Source organism: Felis catus, chromosome D3 (assembly GCF_018350175.1).
Source record: "Felis catus isolate Fca126 chromosome D3, F.catus_Fca126_mat1.0, whole genome shotgun sequence".
NCBI classification, from domain to species: domain Eukaryota; kingdom Metazoa; phylum Chordata; class Mammalia; order Carnivora; family Felidae; genus Felis; species Felis catus.
This window is the reverse complement of record NC_058379.1, coordinates 30,341,951-30,358,578: the sequence shown is the minus strand read 5'-3', so window position 1 is coordinate 30,358,578 and position 16,628 is coordinate 30,341,951. Positions and strand designations below refer to the sequence as shown.

At 39.0% G+C, this 16,628-nt stretch overlaps 2 protein-coding genes across 5 annotated transcripts in view; one reads left to right on the top strand and one right to left on the bottom strand.

Moving 5' to 3' along the window:
- LOC123381124 (ankyrin repeat domain-containing protein 26-like) overlaps positions 1-16,628 on the top strand; it is a 297,965-nt gene that overhangs the window by 251,603 nt on the left and 29,734 nt on the right. The gene's annotated exons all lie outside the window — the stretch shown is intronic.
- LOC111558517 (ankyrin repeat domain-containing protein 26-like) overlaps positions 1-16,628 on the bottom strand; it is a 52,020-nt gene that overhangs the window by 32,420 nt on the left and 2,972 nt on the right. Inside the window, exons 3-4 of one of the 3 annotated variants that reach the window (XM_045041236.1) lie at positions 2,684-2,897; positions 704-887 (exon numbers count right to left, since the gene is read on the bottom strand). In XM_045041236.1, coding sequence (XP_044897171.1) covers positions 704-887; positions 2,684-2,897 — 398 coding nt within the window. Of the gene's footprint in view, positions 1-703; positions 888-2,683; positions 2,898-5,319; positions 5,477-16,628 lie in introns of those variants that run through there. The other 2 variants (XM_045041237.1, XM_045041238.1) reach the window with 2 other exon arrangements.

The window sequence follows — 16,628 nt, the reverse complement described above, 5'->3', positions numbered from 1 at the left end:
AGCAATAGTTTTGAGATTAGGGAAAGCTCATCGATTCCTACAGAAAGTAATACAAGCCTCTCCTTTGGATGAGGACATTACGAATGTCACTAGTTGTTGCAGACAAATGCATTTAATCAAGCATATTATTTTATCCGATGAAACAAAAATGCCACCGTCCCCCATGCCCCTCCCCCAAAATATATGTGCTGTTAAAACCCTCTATAGTTTCCGTGATGCACAGTGTTGGGTTTTTAAAATTTATATATACAGACATGGAGAAAAAGTACTAATAATTAAAAAATAGAATGTATACAAATACATACACACATGTACTTCAAAATGACTAAAGAAGATATTTCAGAATTCGTTTTCTTATGAGCCATTTCTAGCACCTTTTGCTTGCAAAAGTGATTGTTTAGACTTCCATCTTGTAATACTCTCTGGCCTTCTGTTCTGGAGAAAGTTGCCACTGTCACTGCGCTTTTCTACAACCTGGAGATACATTTCATCACGAATTTGGTCTCATACCGTTAAAAAAAAAAAGTCAAAAGCTGAAGAGGAAAACTTTAAACAAATGTTCCAAGGAACATGATCCCATGTTTTAATTTATTTTAAACCTAAATAATATATATTGAATCAAAGGGATACCATAAAATATATATTATAATACACTATATAGTATTGATGGAAATATACAATTTTTTCCCAAAAGGTAATTTACCTGATTCAAATTATCTTTTGCGGCCTTCAATTCCATGTTTCGTGTTCTAAGAGCGAGTTCAAATTCTTGTTTTGTTTCAACTTCTTTCTTATATTGGTCTTCTATTCTTCTTAACTTCTCCCTACTTTTTTCATATAACAGATCAGCATTTCTTCTTTTTTCTTCCTCTTGTTTTAAACTAAATCTGCAATTTAATGTGCTTATTTTAAAATTTGTTTTGTTAGAAATAAAAAGTTCCTCTTATGATCTGGTTCCACATATGTTGGCTTACCGTCCAAATGAAATTTCTATGTTCTCAAGTTTTTTTTTTCTTTCTAGGGCTCATGTTTTTAATTTGTCACTTCAATCTCTTCCAAAACATATATACCATTGAAAAGAAGCAAGGACAAAGCGTTATGCAACTTAGTTACTTTTAGTCAGTAATAACTCTGGTAGATGTTGTAGGAAAGAAGTTTGAAATTATTCAAGAAAGTGAGAGTTGAAAATTACCCCTTTTCCCACAGGTATAATTATTCCTCCACAGGACAGATAATTCAGTTACTCATTAAAAAGAGAAGTTGCTGTTTAGAAACAAGTTTGTCAATTCACTGGAAATACAATTTCCACTTGACGAAACATTGCAGATACCTCCCAAAATGATGTGCAGTGTAAGAGAGCATCTGCGGATGTTGTTTACACAACATACACGTGCAGATTACTGTCATCCAAGACTAGACTAGCAAGTCTAATATCTGTTGCCCTATACTTTTTGTTTCTTCTTCCACAACACTTGCAACTTACCTTGTTGATGATTACCTACTTTATGAATCACTTAAAAATCCCTTCTAGAACAACACAGGATACATATCAATTAAGTAAACAATAGAGAGTGATATGAGCTTTCAGCATACACTTTTGAATTAATTTTATCTACCTATGACAGAGATGTTGGAAAAACTTACCAGCAATCACTTTCCGTATCACTTTTTTTTAAATGTTTATTCATTTTTGAGAGAGAAAGGGAGAGCCCATGCAAACAAAGGAGGGGCAGAGAGAGAGAGAGGGAGACAGAAAATCCGAAGTGGGCTCTGCACTGACAGCAGAGTCCTCAATACGGGGCTCGAACTCACGAACCCTGAGATCATGACCTGAGCCAAAGTCAGACGCTTGAATCTTTGTTTAAATTTTTTATTGAGGGAGAGATGACACAAGTGAATGAGGGCGGAGAGAGAGAAAGAGAGACAGAATCCCACGAGGGGCAGAGAGCGAGGGAGAGACAGAGAGAGAGAGAAGAGGGGCTCACCCGAAGTGGGGCTCGTGCTCACCCAAAGCAGGGCTTGAGCTCACCCAAAGCCGGGCTCAAACTCACGAGATCATCCCCTGAGCCGAAGCCAGATGCTTAACCAACTGAGCCACCCAGGCACCCCCACTTTACCTTTTAACCCCTGCCTGTTAAGAATCAAATGGAATCAATTTTGGGGAATTTTACTGTCTTGAGAAAAATGACCATTTTATACTCTGGTGGTAGGTACAGAAATTAATATAAGCTTTCCTGAGAGCAATTTAAAAATATGGATCAAAGACCTTTTTTAAATTTTTTATACTTTAACCAAATTATATTATATTGAAGAATTTGTTCCAATAACCAGAAATGTAGGAACAGATTTATATAAAAGACATTCTTGACAGCACTAATTAAAATACAGAAAGATGAAAAACAAGCAGAATTCAATCTGTTAAATAATGATGTTTCTTGGACTATGGTGGACTTTTACACGGCCATTAAAATTGCGGTTTGGAATAGACATTAAATTATTGGAAGTATTCACTGTTAAGAACGTGCTGTGTTATTTCCAAGAATCTCACACTTCACAACACTAAAGAAGTTTTCTTTCCTGGAAAATCCTATAAGGTTAAGTTTGCAGTTACAAAACTGCCCCTACACATCTGTCATCCAAAAGTAAAGAGTTCAAATATTTCTTTAAAACCGAGATGCTATACCTCAAACTGCATACTTCATGTTCCCATTCCACTTTTTGATGCTCTAACCGTGATGTCACGTCTTTGGCTTCTCGTAGCTCGTTTTGTAGTGCACTAACCGTTTTTTCCATTTTTTTAATTTTTCCCGTAACTCGTTTACAGTGATTTTTGTTAAGTTTCCTTAATCTTTTATAAGAAACAAGTATATTTTGGATTTTTAAGAAGCCAGCAGAATCTGCATCAGAGAAGAAACAGAAACAGAAATAAAACATATGAGTACTTCTTGCATATACAGGACTGTGCATCTTCAATTCACTCATCCACACATTGAATAAATATATACCTTCAATGTAAGACATTATACTCAGCTCTACAGATACACTAGAGAAGACCCCTGGTTCGCGATTAGCTTAAAGTTTGGTGAAGGAGAAAGACAACTCAAACGATAAGTCTAAATTCAGATAGTTCCTATCAGAAAACAGAGTTCTGTGATCATAACTTGATCCAGATTGGGCCCAAGAAAGATAGATTTCCCTGAGGAAGAGGTAACTCTACTGAGGAATGAAGGATGAGCAGGAGGCAATTAAGCAAAGGAGGAAGACAAGCACTCTCGACGGTCTAGAGCGTGTGCCGAAGTTCCACTGTAACCTGCTTCTGGCCAACATGGAGTAACACGTACTGATTGATCTTCCTACCTGAAGCAGCAAAACCAAAACAGACAAATTACAATTTTAACATGATTTTCAAGACACAGAACTTCAGACAATGAAGGACAATGATCCCTGAAAACAAAACACGTTAGCCTAACACATGCCCAAGCTCACTGCCTTGAGAGAGTTTTCAGGCTACGACCCAGGAGACATAAATGATTTAAATAGACTCCTCCAGACTCCTTGAGTCGAGGTGACGAAACTGAGAGTCTGGTGAATTCAAGGCACATAGAGATGACAGGTCAGCACCCAGGAGAGGAGAAAGCAGAACACAGAAAGAACCCTGGACATCTGCAGAGGGTCCCCTTTGGCTACTCAGCAGAGTAACAACCAATGCATACATGGAAGGAAGTCATCAAGGGAAAAAAAATCTGAAAAGATAGAGGAAACACTGCCTGGTGCTCCCACAACACAAGGGACAGTATCTATTCACATTAGCTAGGATAGAAAAACTCATAATTTGCTTTAGGCTGATCACCACTCTGGATTCATCCAATAATTCGTAATAGCAACACTAAAGGATCCATCTGTTTGTAAGTAACCTAACGATATCTCCAAACAAAGCATGAAAAGATAACTAGAGGCATAGAAGCTATTGTTTTAAAAACCAAATAGCACTTACAGAGATGTAAATTATGTTACACATGAACAATACGATGGACAGGAATAAACACATATGAGACATCACAAAACAAAAGACTGAAGTTTAACATTGGCAACCTGGGAGACAACATCAAGGGGGAAATACACAATTGCCCAAAGAGGCAGGGGAAAGGGAGAGGGAAAAAAAATGGCCCAAATCTTCCTAAACTTCATGAAAACTATAATCCCACCGACCCAGGAAGGATCTGTCTAGGAAAGAAGAGATGGAAGTCAACTATTGTAATTTTCCTAAACTATATACGATGTGGTATAACATTAATGGAAGCTAGACTGTGATGTTTAACCCACAGACTATAAAACCTAAACCAACCACCACAATAGCAAAACTGAAAAGTTCTAGCTAGGAAGCCTAAATAAATAAGTGAATAAGTGAATAAATAAATAAATACATAATAAATGGATAAAACTGAATCATAAAAATGACTCGATTAAAAGAAAGCGGAAAAAGAAGAGAACAGGAACAAGGAGCAGATAGGACAAATGCAAATCAAACAGCATGATGACAGATTCAAATCAACTCTATCAATAATCACAGCAAATGAAAACGGTCTAAAAGCCTCAACTAAGACGCAGAGTGTCAGAATGGATAAAAAAGGAAGACTCAGCTATATGCTACCTATACAAAATGCACTTAAAATGTCAAGACAGAAATTTGTTCAAAAGACAGAAATATGATATAGCACACTAACACTTGACCAAAGAAGGCTGAGCTAGAGTGGCTATATGAATACCAGACAACACAGTTTCAAAACAAAAAATTATTACCAGCAATAAACAACAGGTCATTGTATAATCATAAAAGGGTCAATTAATAGCAATCTTAAATGTTCATGGATCCGTTAATAGCTTCAAAGTACCTGAAGCAAAAATTGATAGAACCGAAAAGAGAAATAGGCAAATTCACAATTATAGTCTGATATTTCAATAGGCACAACATCAGCAAGGACACAGTAGACTTGACCACCACTATTCTTCCCAAGGATCCATGGAACACTTACCAAAAAAGACGATACTCTGGGTCATAAAATAACTCTTAATAAAAGGAAGAAGTCAAGAGGCCTGAAGTCATAAAAGTGTGTCCCCTGACCACAAAGCAATCAAATCAGAAATCAAGAACAAAAATATCTCTGGAAAACACTCAACTATTTGCGAACTACAGAACACATCAAAATATCCCCTGGGTCAAAGAACTAATGAAAAGAGAAAAAAATTAGAAACGATTCTGAACTGTATGAAAATGAAACCACAGTAGAATTTGTAGAGTCCTGCTTTAGTAGCACTCACATGAAGACTGATGGCACTGAATGTATACATTAAAAAAGAAGAGGGAAGTGCGATGCTCCTTGCTGCCTTTGTGGCTCCTCCCCTGCTTCCCAGGCGCCCCTCCCCACCCTGCTCCTGTGGCAGTTGGAGAGCTAGAACTTTGTTCAACTGCCCACAGTTCTGGCTTTCAGCCTGGTGGGGGCGGGGTGCACCACCTGCCCGGGATTGAAGGTGGGGGAGTAGCTGCAGGAGGCAACCACCCTACCCTGAGGTGGGCAGGGGCCGGACACCGCCCCCTGCTCCCCCAGCCCCCGCCACCCCCCGTCCCCACGCCCCCCATGCCACTCCCCACCCAGGCCACCCCACTGGTGCCAACCCCCACCCCGGAGAACACTCGCCCCCGCCCCCGCACCTCCAGCCACCTCGCCCCCACCGACCCCCACCCTCCCGCCACCCCCCACCCCCCGCCACCTCCCCGCCTGCGTACACTAGATTGTACGGTTCAAGAGGGACCCTGTAACACATAAAACATTCAGGCGGATCCAACAACAGTGGTATTGAACCAATCCTGCTGAACAACAGATCTTGGAATTCATAGAGGATCTTAGGACTCCTTCAGTGATCTCCCTGAGGCCCACCACTTTCAATGAACTAGTTAAAGAAAACATGATGAAGTCTGGATGGTTGACTTCTACTCCCCATGGTGTCATCCATGTCAAGTCCTAATGCCAGAATGGAAAAGAATGGCCCGGACACTAACTGGACAGTTACTGTGGGCGGTATAGACCGCCAACAGTATCGTTCTTTTTGTGCCCAAGTAAATGTTCAGGGATACCCTGAGATAAGATTTTTCCCCCCAAACCAAATAAAGCTTTTAAGTATCACAGTTACAATGGTTAGAAGACAGATTTGGGGTCTAGGATTTCTACTTCAAGCATCCACAGATCTAATGCCTCAGACTTTTGATGAAAAAATTATGCAAGGGAAAAATCACTGGGGGATTGAATTCTATGCTCCTTGGTGTGGACCTTGCCAACATTTTGCTCCCGAGTTTGAGCTCTTGGCTAGGATGATGAAAGGAAAAGTGAAAGCTAGAAAAGTCGACTGTCAGGCTTACGTTCAAGCATGCCAGAAAGCTGGCATCAGAGCCTATCCGACTGTTAAATGTTATCCTTACGAAAAAGCAAAGAGAAACATTTGGGGAGAGCAAATAGATGCCAGAGATGCAAAAGCGATCGCTGCCTTAATATATGAAAAACTGAACAACCTCCACACTCATGGAAAGAGAGATAAGGATGAACTTTAATGATGTGAAGATGAAGAAAAAAGAGAAAAGGAATTCTAACACATGGCATCAGAGGATCATCTTTGTAGGATGTTGCTACATTCTGGGTCGGAATAAAGGAACATTATCTCAGAAATGTAATCGCACCGTCTGAATTCTGTACAACATTGGTATAAATGAAGGGTCTGCAAGCTTTTTCTGTAAAAGGCCAAACTGTAAATATTTTAGGCTTTGTAGACCATGTACATTTGTCACATAGTCCTTTGTTTTTGCTTTGTTTACAACACTTTAAAAAGTCTGAAAATTTTTCTTGCCTCAGGGCCATACACAAACAGGCCAAGCCACATTCAGTCCATGGGCCACAGATTGCTAAGCCCTGGAAATGATACTAAACCTGCCTGGCTCAAGCAGGAACCTGCTCTGTCATGTACATACACGTCTAGGGTCTATTCTTTAAAGTTTTGTGGCTGGCCTGAAAGGAAATAACTTGGTATTTAGTTACCTGTCTTAAAAATTGTGTGAAATGGCCACCATGTGGCCAGGAGATACCTGATTTTCATGCTGTATTTTAGTGAAGAGATTTTCTTCTTTTTTTCTGTCTATAGGTGGAAGAACTGAATTTAATTTTTCATAATTGAGAAAAATTTTGGTAAAATAACTCCAATAGATTTCTACAGCATCTGGAAGAAGAAGAAGAAGAAGAGGAAGAAGAAGAAGAAGAAGAAGAAGAAGAAGAAGAAGAAGAAGGGGAGGGGGACGAAGAAGGAGGGGAAGAAGAAGGAGAGGAAGAAGAGGAAGAAGAAGAAGGATGAGGAAGAAGAGAGGTCTGTTGGTTCCATCTTTAGAAACTAGAAAAAGAAAACAAATTAAAGCCAAACCAAGCAGACAAAAGGAACTAATAAAACTCAAAGACAAAATCACATGAAAGAAAGCAGAAAAATGATAGAGAATAATCGATGAAACTAAATGCTTTCAGGAGGTGAAAAAAAGGGATAAATTTCTACCAAGACTGATCCTGAAATGAAGAGAAACAAAGGAAATATTAACAATATATCAGAAATTAGTAATGTGCCATTACTAAAGATTCACAGATACTAAAAAAAAAGACAAAGTAATATTATGAACTTTATATAATTAATCTGAAAACTCAGATGCAGTGGGTAAATCCCATGGAAGACAGAAATTAGCAAAGCTCAATCAAGAATAAGGGGTACCTTGCTGGCTCAGTTCGTAGAGCATGTGACTCTTGATCTCTGGATTGTGATTTCAAGCCCCATGTTGGGTGTAAAGATCGCTTAAAAATAAAATAAAGTAAAATGAAATGAAATGAAATAAAAAATAAAATAAAGGAAAAAAAAGAATAGATTAGCTACCTAACTCTATATCTATAAAAGAAACTAAAGTCTTAGTTAAAGATCTTTCCACACAAAACAATTTCAGGGCCAAGTGGCTACTCTGGTAAATTCAACCAACATTTTAGGAACAGATGTCATCTATTCTACACAAAGTCTCCCCCAAAAGTGGAGAGGAGAAATATTTCTCCCCTCATTCTATAATGCTAGCATTGCCTGAAACCAAAACTAGACAAAGGTACTATAAGAAAGAAAATTCTGTCATAAGCATGGGAGCAAAATTTCTGAAGAAACCATCCACACATCAAATCTAACACTACATTAAAAAGGGGGTGAGTCAACATGACAGAGAAGTAGGGGGACGTGAAATTACCGCATCCCTCAAACACAGCAGTGAGGCAAGAAGACGTGGAAATCTAGGAATCCAGGCTACAGAGTGACATAAACATCTCCAGGGGCCCAGGAGGACAACTTGCCAGGTCATGGAGATTTTTAATCTATTTTTTCTGCACCTCTTCTGTATCTCCTTCTTCTTCATTTTCCTCTCTCTCTCTCTCTCTCTCTCTCTCTCTCTCTCTCTTTTTCCTCCTTGGATTAAGTTGTATAGTATCTCTGATTCTCTGCCTGGTCAATTTTTTGTCTCTTCTCTTTTCCCTTGCCCCTGTCATTTCTCCCTTTGTATGGGATAAGACATCTTCCATCACCACCCCCCCCCACTGTCTAAATTTGTTTCCAAGGTTACATTATGAACAAATCTAAGCACACCTACTGGAATGGCCAACCCACCAATAGGAGTAGGGAAATAAAGCAACCAGAGTCACAACAACAGAGAGCATGAAACACACTCCAAAAATACCTGTTGAAGGGCCAGGCCCTGGACAGCATATGACCCCTTTTAAACATAGTAGTGCTCTCAGGTGCAGGACACATGACAGCTAGGAAAACACATAAAGTACTGAACACTGATGAAATGGAAGAATTCTCCTCAAAAGGAACTCCAGGAAGAAATGACAGCTAGAGAACTGCTCAAAACAGATATAAACAATAAATATACCGGTTCAAGAATTTAGAAGAATAGTTGTAAGATTAACAGCTGAGCTTACAAAAAAAAGCATAGAAGACAGGAGAGAATCTATTGCTGCAGGGATGAAGGAACTGAGAAATAGTCACAACAATGAAGAAATATTGTAAATAAGATGCAAAATAAACTAGATGCAGTAATAGCAAGGATGGAGGAAACAGAGGGGAGAATAAGTGACATAGAAGATGAAATTATGGAAAATGATGAAGCCAAGAAAAAGGGTGATAAGAAAATATTAGACCATGAGGGGAGTATTAGAAAACTAAGTGATTCAATGAAATGTAATAATATCCATATCATCAAAGTTCCAGCATAAGAGAGAGAGAAAAGGGCAGAAGGTTCACTTGAACAAATTATAGGTGACAACTTCCTTAATCTGGAGAAGGAAGCAGACATCCAAATCCAGCAGGCACAGACAACTCCCTTCAGATTCAACAGGAATAGGTCTTCTCCACAGCATATCATAGTGAAACTGACAAGTTACAAAGAGAAAGAGAGAATTCTGAAAGCAGCAAGGGACAAACGGGCCTTAACCTACAAGGGTAGACACATATGGGTAGTAGCAGACCTGTCCACTGAAACTTGGCAGGCCAGGAGGGGATAGTAGGAGAAAGTCCATGTGTTGAATAGGAAAATATGCAGCTAAGAATCCTTTCTCCAGCAAGGCTGTCATTCAGAATAGGAGAGATAAGCTTTCCCAGAACAACAAAAACTAAAAGGGCTCATGACCACTAAACCAGCCCTGCAGGAGATCCTCAGGAAGACTATGTGAATGGAATGTTGCCAAGTCTACAAAGGACCAGAAACATCACCACAAGCATGAAACCTACCGACAACACAATGACACTAAATCCATATCTTTAAATAATCACTCTGAATGTGAATGGACTAAATGCCCCTATCGAAACACACAGGGTATTGGGATGGATTAAAAACAACAAGAACAAAATCCATCTATATGCTGTCTACGAGAGACTTATTTTAGACATGAGGACACCATTAGATTGGAGGTTAGGGGATGGAGTACCATGTATGATGCTACTGGAAGTCAAAAGAAAGCTGGAGTAGCCATACGTAGATGAGATTTCAAACTACAGACTCTAACAAGAGATGAAGAAGGGCAATACGTCATAGTTAAGGGATCTATCCATCAAGAAGAGCTAACAATTGTAAATGTTGGTGGCCCCAACTAGAGACCCCACAAATATATACATTGACTAATCACAAACATAAGCAATCTTATTGATAATCATATGGAAATTGTAGGTGACTTTAATACTCCCTTGCAACAATGGACAGATCATCTAGGCAGAAAATCAATAAAGAAACAAAGGCTTTGAATGATACACTGGACCAGAGGGATTTGACAGACCTATTCAGAACTTTTCATCCAACAGCAGCAGAATACACATTCTTCTCGAGTACACGTGGAACATTCTCCAAAACAGATCACACAGTGGGTCACAAAACAGCCCTCAATAAATATAAAAGAACTGAGATCATACCATGCATATTTTCAGATCACAACACTATGAAACTTGAAATCAAACAAAAGAAAAAGTTTGGAAAGCTTCTGAATGCATGGAGGTTAAAGAACATCCTATTAGAGAAAGAATGGGTCAACCAGACGATGAAAAGAGAAATTAAAAAAATATGGAGGCAAACGAAAATGAAAACATGACAGTCCAAACCCTTTGGGATGCAGCAAAGGCAGCCCTAAAAGGAAAACACATTGCAATCCAGGCATTTCTCAAGAAATAAGAACAATCCAAAATACAAAATCGAACCTCACACCTAAAGAAACTAGAAGAAGAAGAGCAAAGAAACCCTACAGCCATTAGAAGAAATAATAAAGATTAGAGCAGAAATAAACACCATAGAATAAAAAAAAACAAAAACAAAAAAACAAAACGCAAAACACAAGCACGTAAAGAACAGATCGGCGAATCTAAGAGCTGCTTTTTTTTTTAACGAATAAATAAACTTGATAACCCCCTAGCCAGCTTTCTCAGAAAGAAATGAGAATCCAAAGAGATGAAATCATGAATGAAAGAAGAGAGATCACAGTCAACACCACAGAAATTCAATTATTAGAGAATACTATGAAAATTTATATGCCAACAAACTGGACAACCTGGAAGAAATGGACAAATACCTAGACAACCACACACTACCCAAACTCAAATGGGAAGAAATAGAAAATTTGAACAGACCCATAACCAGCGAAGAAATTCAATCAATTATCAAAAATCTCCCAACAAATAGGAGTCCTGGGCCAGAAGTCTTCCCAGGGGAATTCTACAAGACATTGAAAGCAGAGTTAATACCTATACTTTTCAAGCTGTTGAACAAAGAAATGGAAGAAAAGCTTCCGGACTCATTCTGTGAAGCTAGCATTCCCTTGATTCCCAAAACAGATAGAGACCCCACTAAAAAGGAGAATGACAGGCCAATGTTCCTGATGAACATGGATGCCAAAATTCTTAACAAGATACTAGCAAATCCAATTCGGCAGTGTATGAAAGAATTCTTCACCATGATCAAGTGGGATTCATTCCTGGGCTACAGGGTTGGTTCAATATTCGCAAATCAATCAAAATGATACATCACATTAATAGAAGAAAGGATACAATCATCCATATGATCCTGTCAATAAAAGCAGGAAAAAAAACATTTGATAAACTACGGCATCCTTTGTTAGAAAAACCTTCAAGAAAGTTGGGATAGAAGGAACATACCTTAACATCATAAAAGCCATATATGAGAAGCTCGCTGCTAATAGCATCCTCAATGGGGAGAAACAGAGAACTTCCCGCCCCGCCCCCACCACAGGAGATAAGGAACATGAAAGGGATGTCCACTCTCACCAGTGTTGTTTACCATAGTGTTGGAAGTCCTAGCCTCAGCAATCACAACAAAATGAAATAAAACTCATCCAAATTGGCAAAGAAGTTACACTTTCACTTTTCGCAGATGACATGATACTCCACATGGAAAACCCGAAAGACTCCACCAAAAAGCTGCTCGAACTGATACATGAATTCAGCAAAGTCACAGGATACAAAAATCAACACACAGAAATTGATTGCACTTCTATATACCAATAATGAAGCCACAGAAAGAGAAATCAAGAAACTGAGCTCATTTACAATTACACCAAGAACCATAAAATACCTAGAAATCAACCTAACCAAAGATATAAGAGATTTGTATCCTGAAAACTATAGAAAAAATATCAAAGAAATTGAAGAAGACACAAAGAAATGGAAAAACATTCCATGCTCACGGACTGGAAGAAGAAATATTATGAAAATGTCGATACGACCCAAAGCAATCTACACATTCAATGCAATCCCAATCAACATTGCACTGGCACTCTTCTCAGAGCTAGAACAAACAATCCTAAAATTTGTATGGAACCACAAAAGATCCCAGATAGCCAAAGTAATGTTAAAAAAGAAAACCAAAGCTGGAGGTGTCACAATCGCAGACTTGAGCCTCTACTACAAAGCTGCAATCATCAAGAGAGTATACTATCGGCACAAAAAGAGACACAAAGGCGAATGGAATAGAATCCAGAATCCAGAAATGGACCCACAAATGTATGGCCAACTAAACCTTGGCAAAGCAGGAAAGAGTATCCAATGGAAAAAAGATAGGCTCTTTAGCAAATGGTGCTGGGAGAGCTGGACAGCACCATGCGGAAGAATGAAACTGGACCAGTTTCTTACACCATACATAAACTCAAAATGGATGAAAGACCTCAATGTGAGAGAGGAAACCATCAAAACCCTAGAGGAGAACACAGGCCACATCGTCTTTGACCTTGGCCACAGCAACTTCTACTCAACACATCTCTGAAGGCAAGGGACATAAAAGCAAAATTGGACTATTGGGACCTCATCAAGGTAAAAAGCTTCTGCACTGCAAAGGAAACAATCCACAAAATTAAAAGGCACCAATGGAACAGGAGAAGATATTTGCAAATGACATAAGGGATTAGCATCCATACTCTATAAAGAATTTACCAAACGCAACACCTGAAAAACAAATAATCCAGGGAAAGAATGGGCAGAAGACATGAATAGACACTTTTCCACAGAAGACATCCAGATGGCCAACAGGCACATGAAAGGATGTTCAAGGTCGTCATCATCAGGGAAATACAAATCAAAACCACATTGAGATACCACCTCACACCGGTCAGAGTCGATCAAATTAACAACACAGGAAACAACAGATGTTGGTGGGGATGTGCAGAAATGGGAACTCTCTTGCACTGTCGGTGGGAATGCAGGGTTGGTGCAGCTGCTCTGGAAAACAGTGTGGAGGTTGGTTCCTCAAAAAATTAAAATAGAATTACCCTACAACCCAGGAATTGCACTACTAGGCATTTACCCAAGGGATACAGGAGTGCTGATTCATAGGGGCACATGTACCCCAACGTGTATAGCAGCACTATCAACAATTGCCATATGATGGAAAGAGCCCAAATGTCCACCAACTGATGAATGGGTAAAGAAGATATGGTTTATATATACGATGGCTATTACTTGGCAGTGAGAAAGAATGAAATCGTGCCATTTGCAACAACATGGATGGAATTGGAGGGTAGTATGTGAAGTGAAATAAGGCAGTCAGAGAAAAACAGATATCATGTTTTCACTCATATGTGGGTTTTGAAAAACGTAACAGAAAAACATGGGGGAACAGAAGAGGGAAAAATCTTTTCAGACAGGGAGGCAAACCATGAGAAACTTTTATTTTTTTAATTTTTTTCAACGTTTATTTATTTTTGGGACAGAAAGAGATAGAGCATGAACGGGAGGGGCAGAGAGAGAAGGAGACACAGAATCGGAAACAGGCTCCAGGCTCTGAGCCATCAGCCCAGAGCCTGACACGGGGCTCAAACCCACGGACCGCGAGATCGTGACCTGGCTGAAGTCGGACGCTTAACCGACTGCGCCACCCAGGCGCCCCTATGAGAAACTTTTAAATGCAGAGAACAAACTGAAGGTTCATGGAGGGGTGGGGGAAAGGGGAGAATGGGTGATGGGCATTGAGGAGGGCACTTGTTGGGATGAGCACTGGGTGTTGTATATAAGTAATGAATCTTTGGAATATACTCCCAAAGCCAAGAGCACAATATATACACTGTATGTTAGCTAACTTGACAATAAATTATAATTAATTAATTAATTAATTAAACTATAGCCATGTGTGTGTGTGTGGGGGGGGTGGAATCTAACAATACACTAAGGGATAATTTGTTATGACCAAATGGTGTTTATCCAAGAAATGCAGAGTTGGTTTAAGATTCGAAAACCAATTAGTGTTATTCACCATATTAACAAACTTTTAAAAAAGGAAAATTATATGATCATCTCCGTAGGTAAAATAAGTCCCTTCTCAAAATTCAACATCCCATTCCAGATAAAAACTTTCAGCAATCCTGGAATACAAGGGAACTTCAATATGACTTAAAACAAAACAAAACAAGTCATGATAACTCTACAGCTAACGTTACATGTAATGGTAAAAAACTGAATGCATTTCCTAGAAGATCAGGAAGAAGACAAGTAGGCCATTCACTGAATGACTTCTTCTCTTCAGCACTATACTAGCAGTTCTAGCCAACACAATCAAACAAGAAAAAGCAACAAAGGACATCCAAATAGAAAATGAAGTGAAACTGTCTCTATAGCAATGACATGATCACAAAATAGAAGTTGGCAAACTCCCACCTGTGGGCCACGTTACTTGTTTTGGTAAATTAAATTTTATCAAGATACAGCCATGTCCATTAATGTATGCAGTGTCTATTGACTGCCCTTATAGTACAATGGCAAAGCTGTTTAGTTGCGACAGAGAATGTATTGGCTACAAGTCTACAATATTTACCATTGTTAGTAAAATAGTAATTAAAAATGAATTTTAATGAACTTTGCTTATGTAGAAAATCTGACAGAATTAAGAAAAATGCTACTAGAATTAATGGATTTATAGCGGCACATGGATGACTCAGTCGGTTGAGTGTCTCTTGATTTCAGCTCAGGCTATGATCCCAGAGTCATGGGATGGAGCCCTATGTCAGGCTCGCACTGAGCATGGAGACTGCTTAAGATTCTCCCTGTCTCTCTCTCTCTCTCTCTTTCTCTCTTTCTCTCTCTCTCTCTCTCTCTCTCTCTCTCTCTCTCTCTCTCCCTCTCCCCTGCTGATGTACTCTCTCTAAAATTAAATATATGTAGGGGCGCCTGGGTGGCTCAGTCAGTTAAGCGGCCGACTTCAGCTCAGGTCACTATCTCGCGGTCCGTGAGTTCGAGCCCCGCGTCGGGCTCTGGGCTGATGGCTCAGAGCCTGCAGCCTGCTTCCGATTCTGTGTCTCCCTCTCTCTCTGCCCCTCCCCTGTTCATGCCCTGTCTCTCTGTCTCAAAAATAAGTAAAACGTTAAAAAAATTTAAATATATGTATACATATAAATTTATCAAGGTTGGAAGATACAGAATCATTACACAAAAATCAACTGTATTTCTATATACTTGCTATAAAGAATCAAAAATTAAAATTTCAGGGCACCTGGGTGCTCAGTTGGTTAAGCGCTGGGCTCTGGCTAAGGTCATGATCTCAACGTTGGTGAGTTCAAGCCCCATGTCGGCTCTGTACTGACAGCTTGGAGCCTGGAGCCTGCTTCAGATTCTGTCTCCCTCTCTCTCTGTCCCTCCCCAACTCAGGCTCTGTCTCTCTCTCAAGGGTAAACATTACCAAAAAATATTTAAATTTAAGATATATTATTTACAACTGCACTGAAAATAAAAAATAATCACAGTTAATATCATAAAAGACAGAAAGACCTATACATTAAAAACTACAAAATATTACTGAGAAAATTTTAAAAGACCTATATCAAGGGAGAGATATATCCTCTGTTCAGGGGTTAAAAAAGTCAATATTGTCAAGAAGTCAGTTCTCCCCAAATAAATCTGTAGATTCAACATAATCTAAACTTCATTTCCAGAAGACCACCAGAGTTGGGGTTTTGTGTGTTTGTTTGTTTTTTAAGAAACTGACAAACTGATTCTAAAATTCACGTGGAAATGCAAAGGATCCAGTGTAGCAAAAGAACACTGAAGAGAACCAAGCAGGACGACTAACACTACGTAATTTCAAAAATTCTTATAAACTGGCAGTGATTAAAACAGCATAATATTGGTACAAAGATGGCCAAAGAGATCAATGAGACAGAATAGAGCCCATAAATAAGCCCACACATATATGGCCAACTGATTATGACAAAGGAGCAATGGCATAAAGTGGAGAAAACGCAGCCTTTTCAATAAATGGTGCTGGAACAACTGGATATCCATATGCAAAAGAATGAACTTGTATCCATACTTTATATCATTAAAAAAAAGAATATAAAATGGGTCATAGATCTAAATGTGAGACCTAAAGCTATAACACTTCTAAAATAAAGCATGAGAGAAAAACTTTGTGACCTGTGCTAGGCAAAGATTTCTTCGATATGAAACCAAAAGCAACAATAATACAAGAAAAAATGAATGCATAAACTGGACTTCACCAAAAAGAAAAGCTGCTCTTCAAAAACACTGTT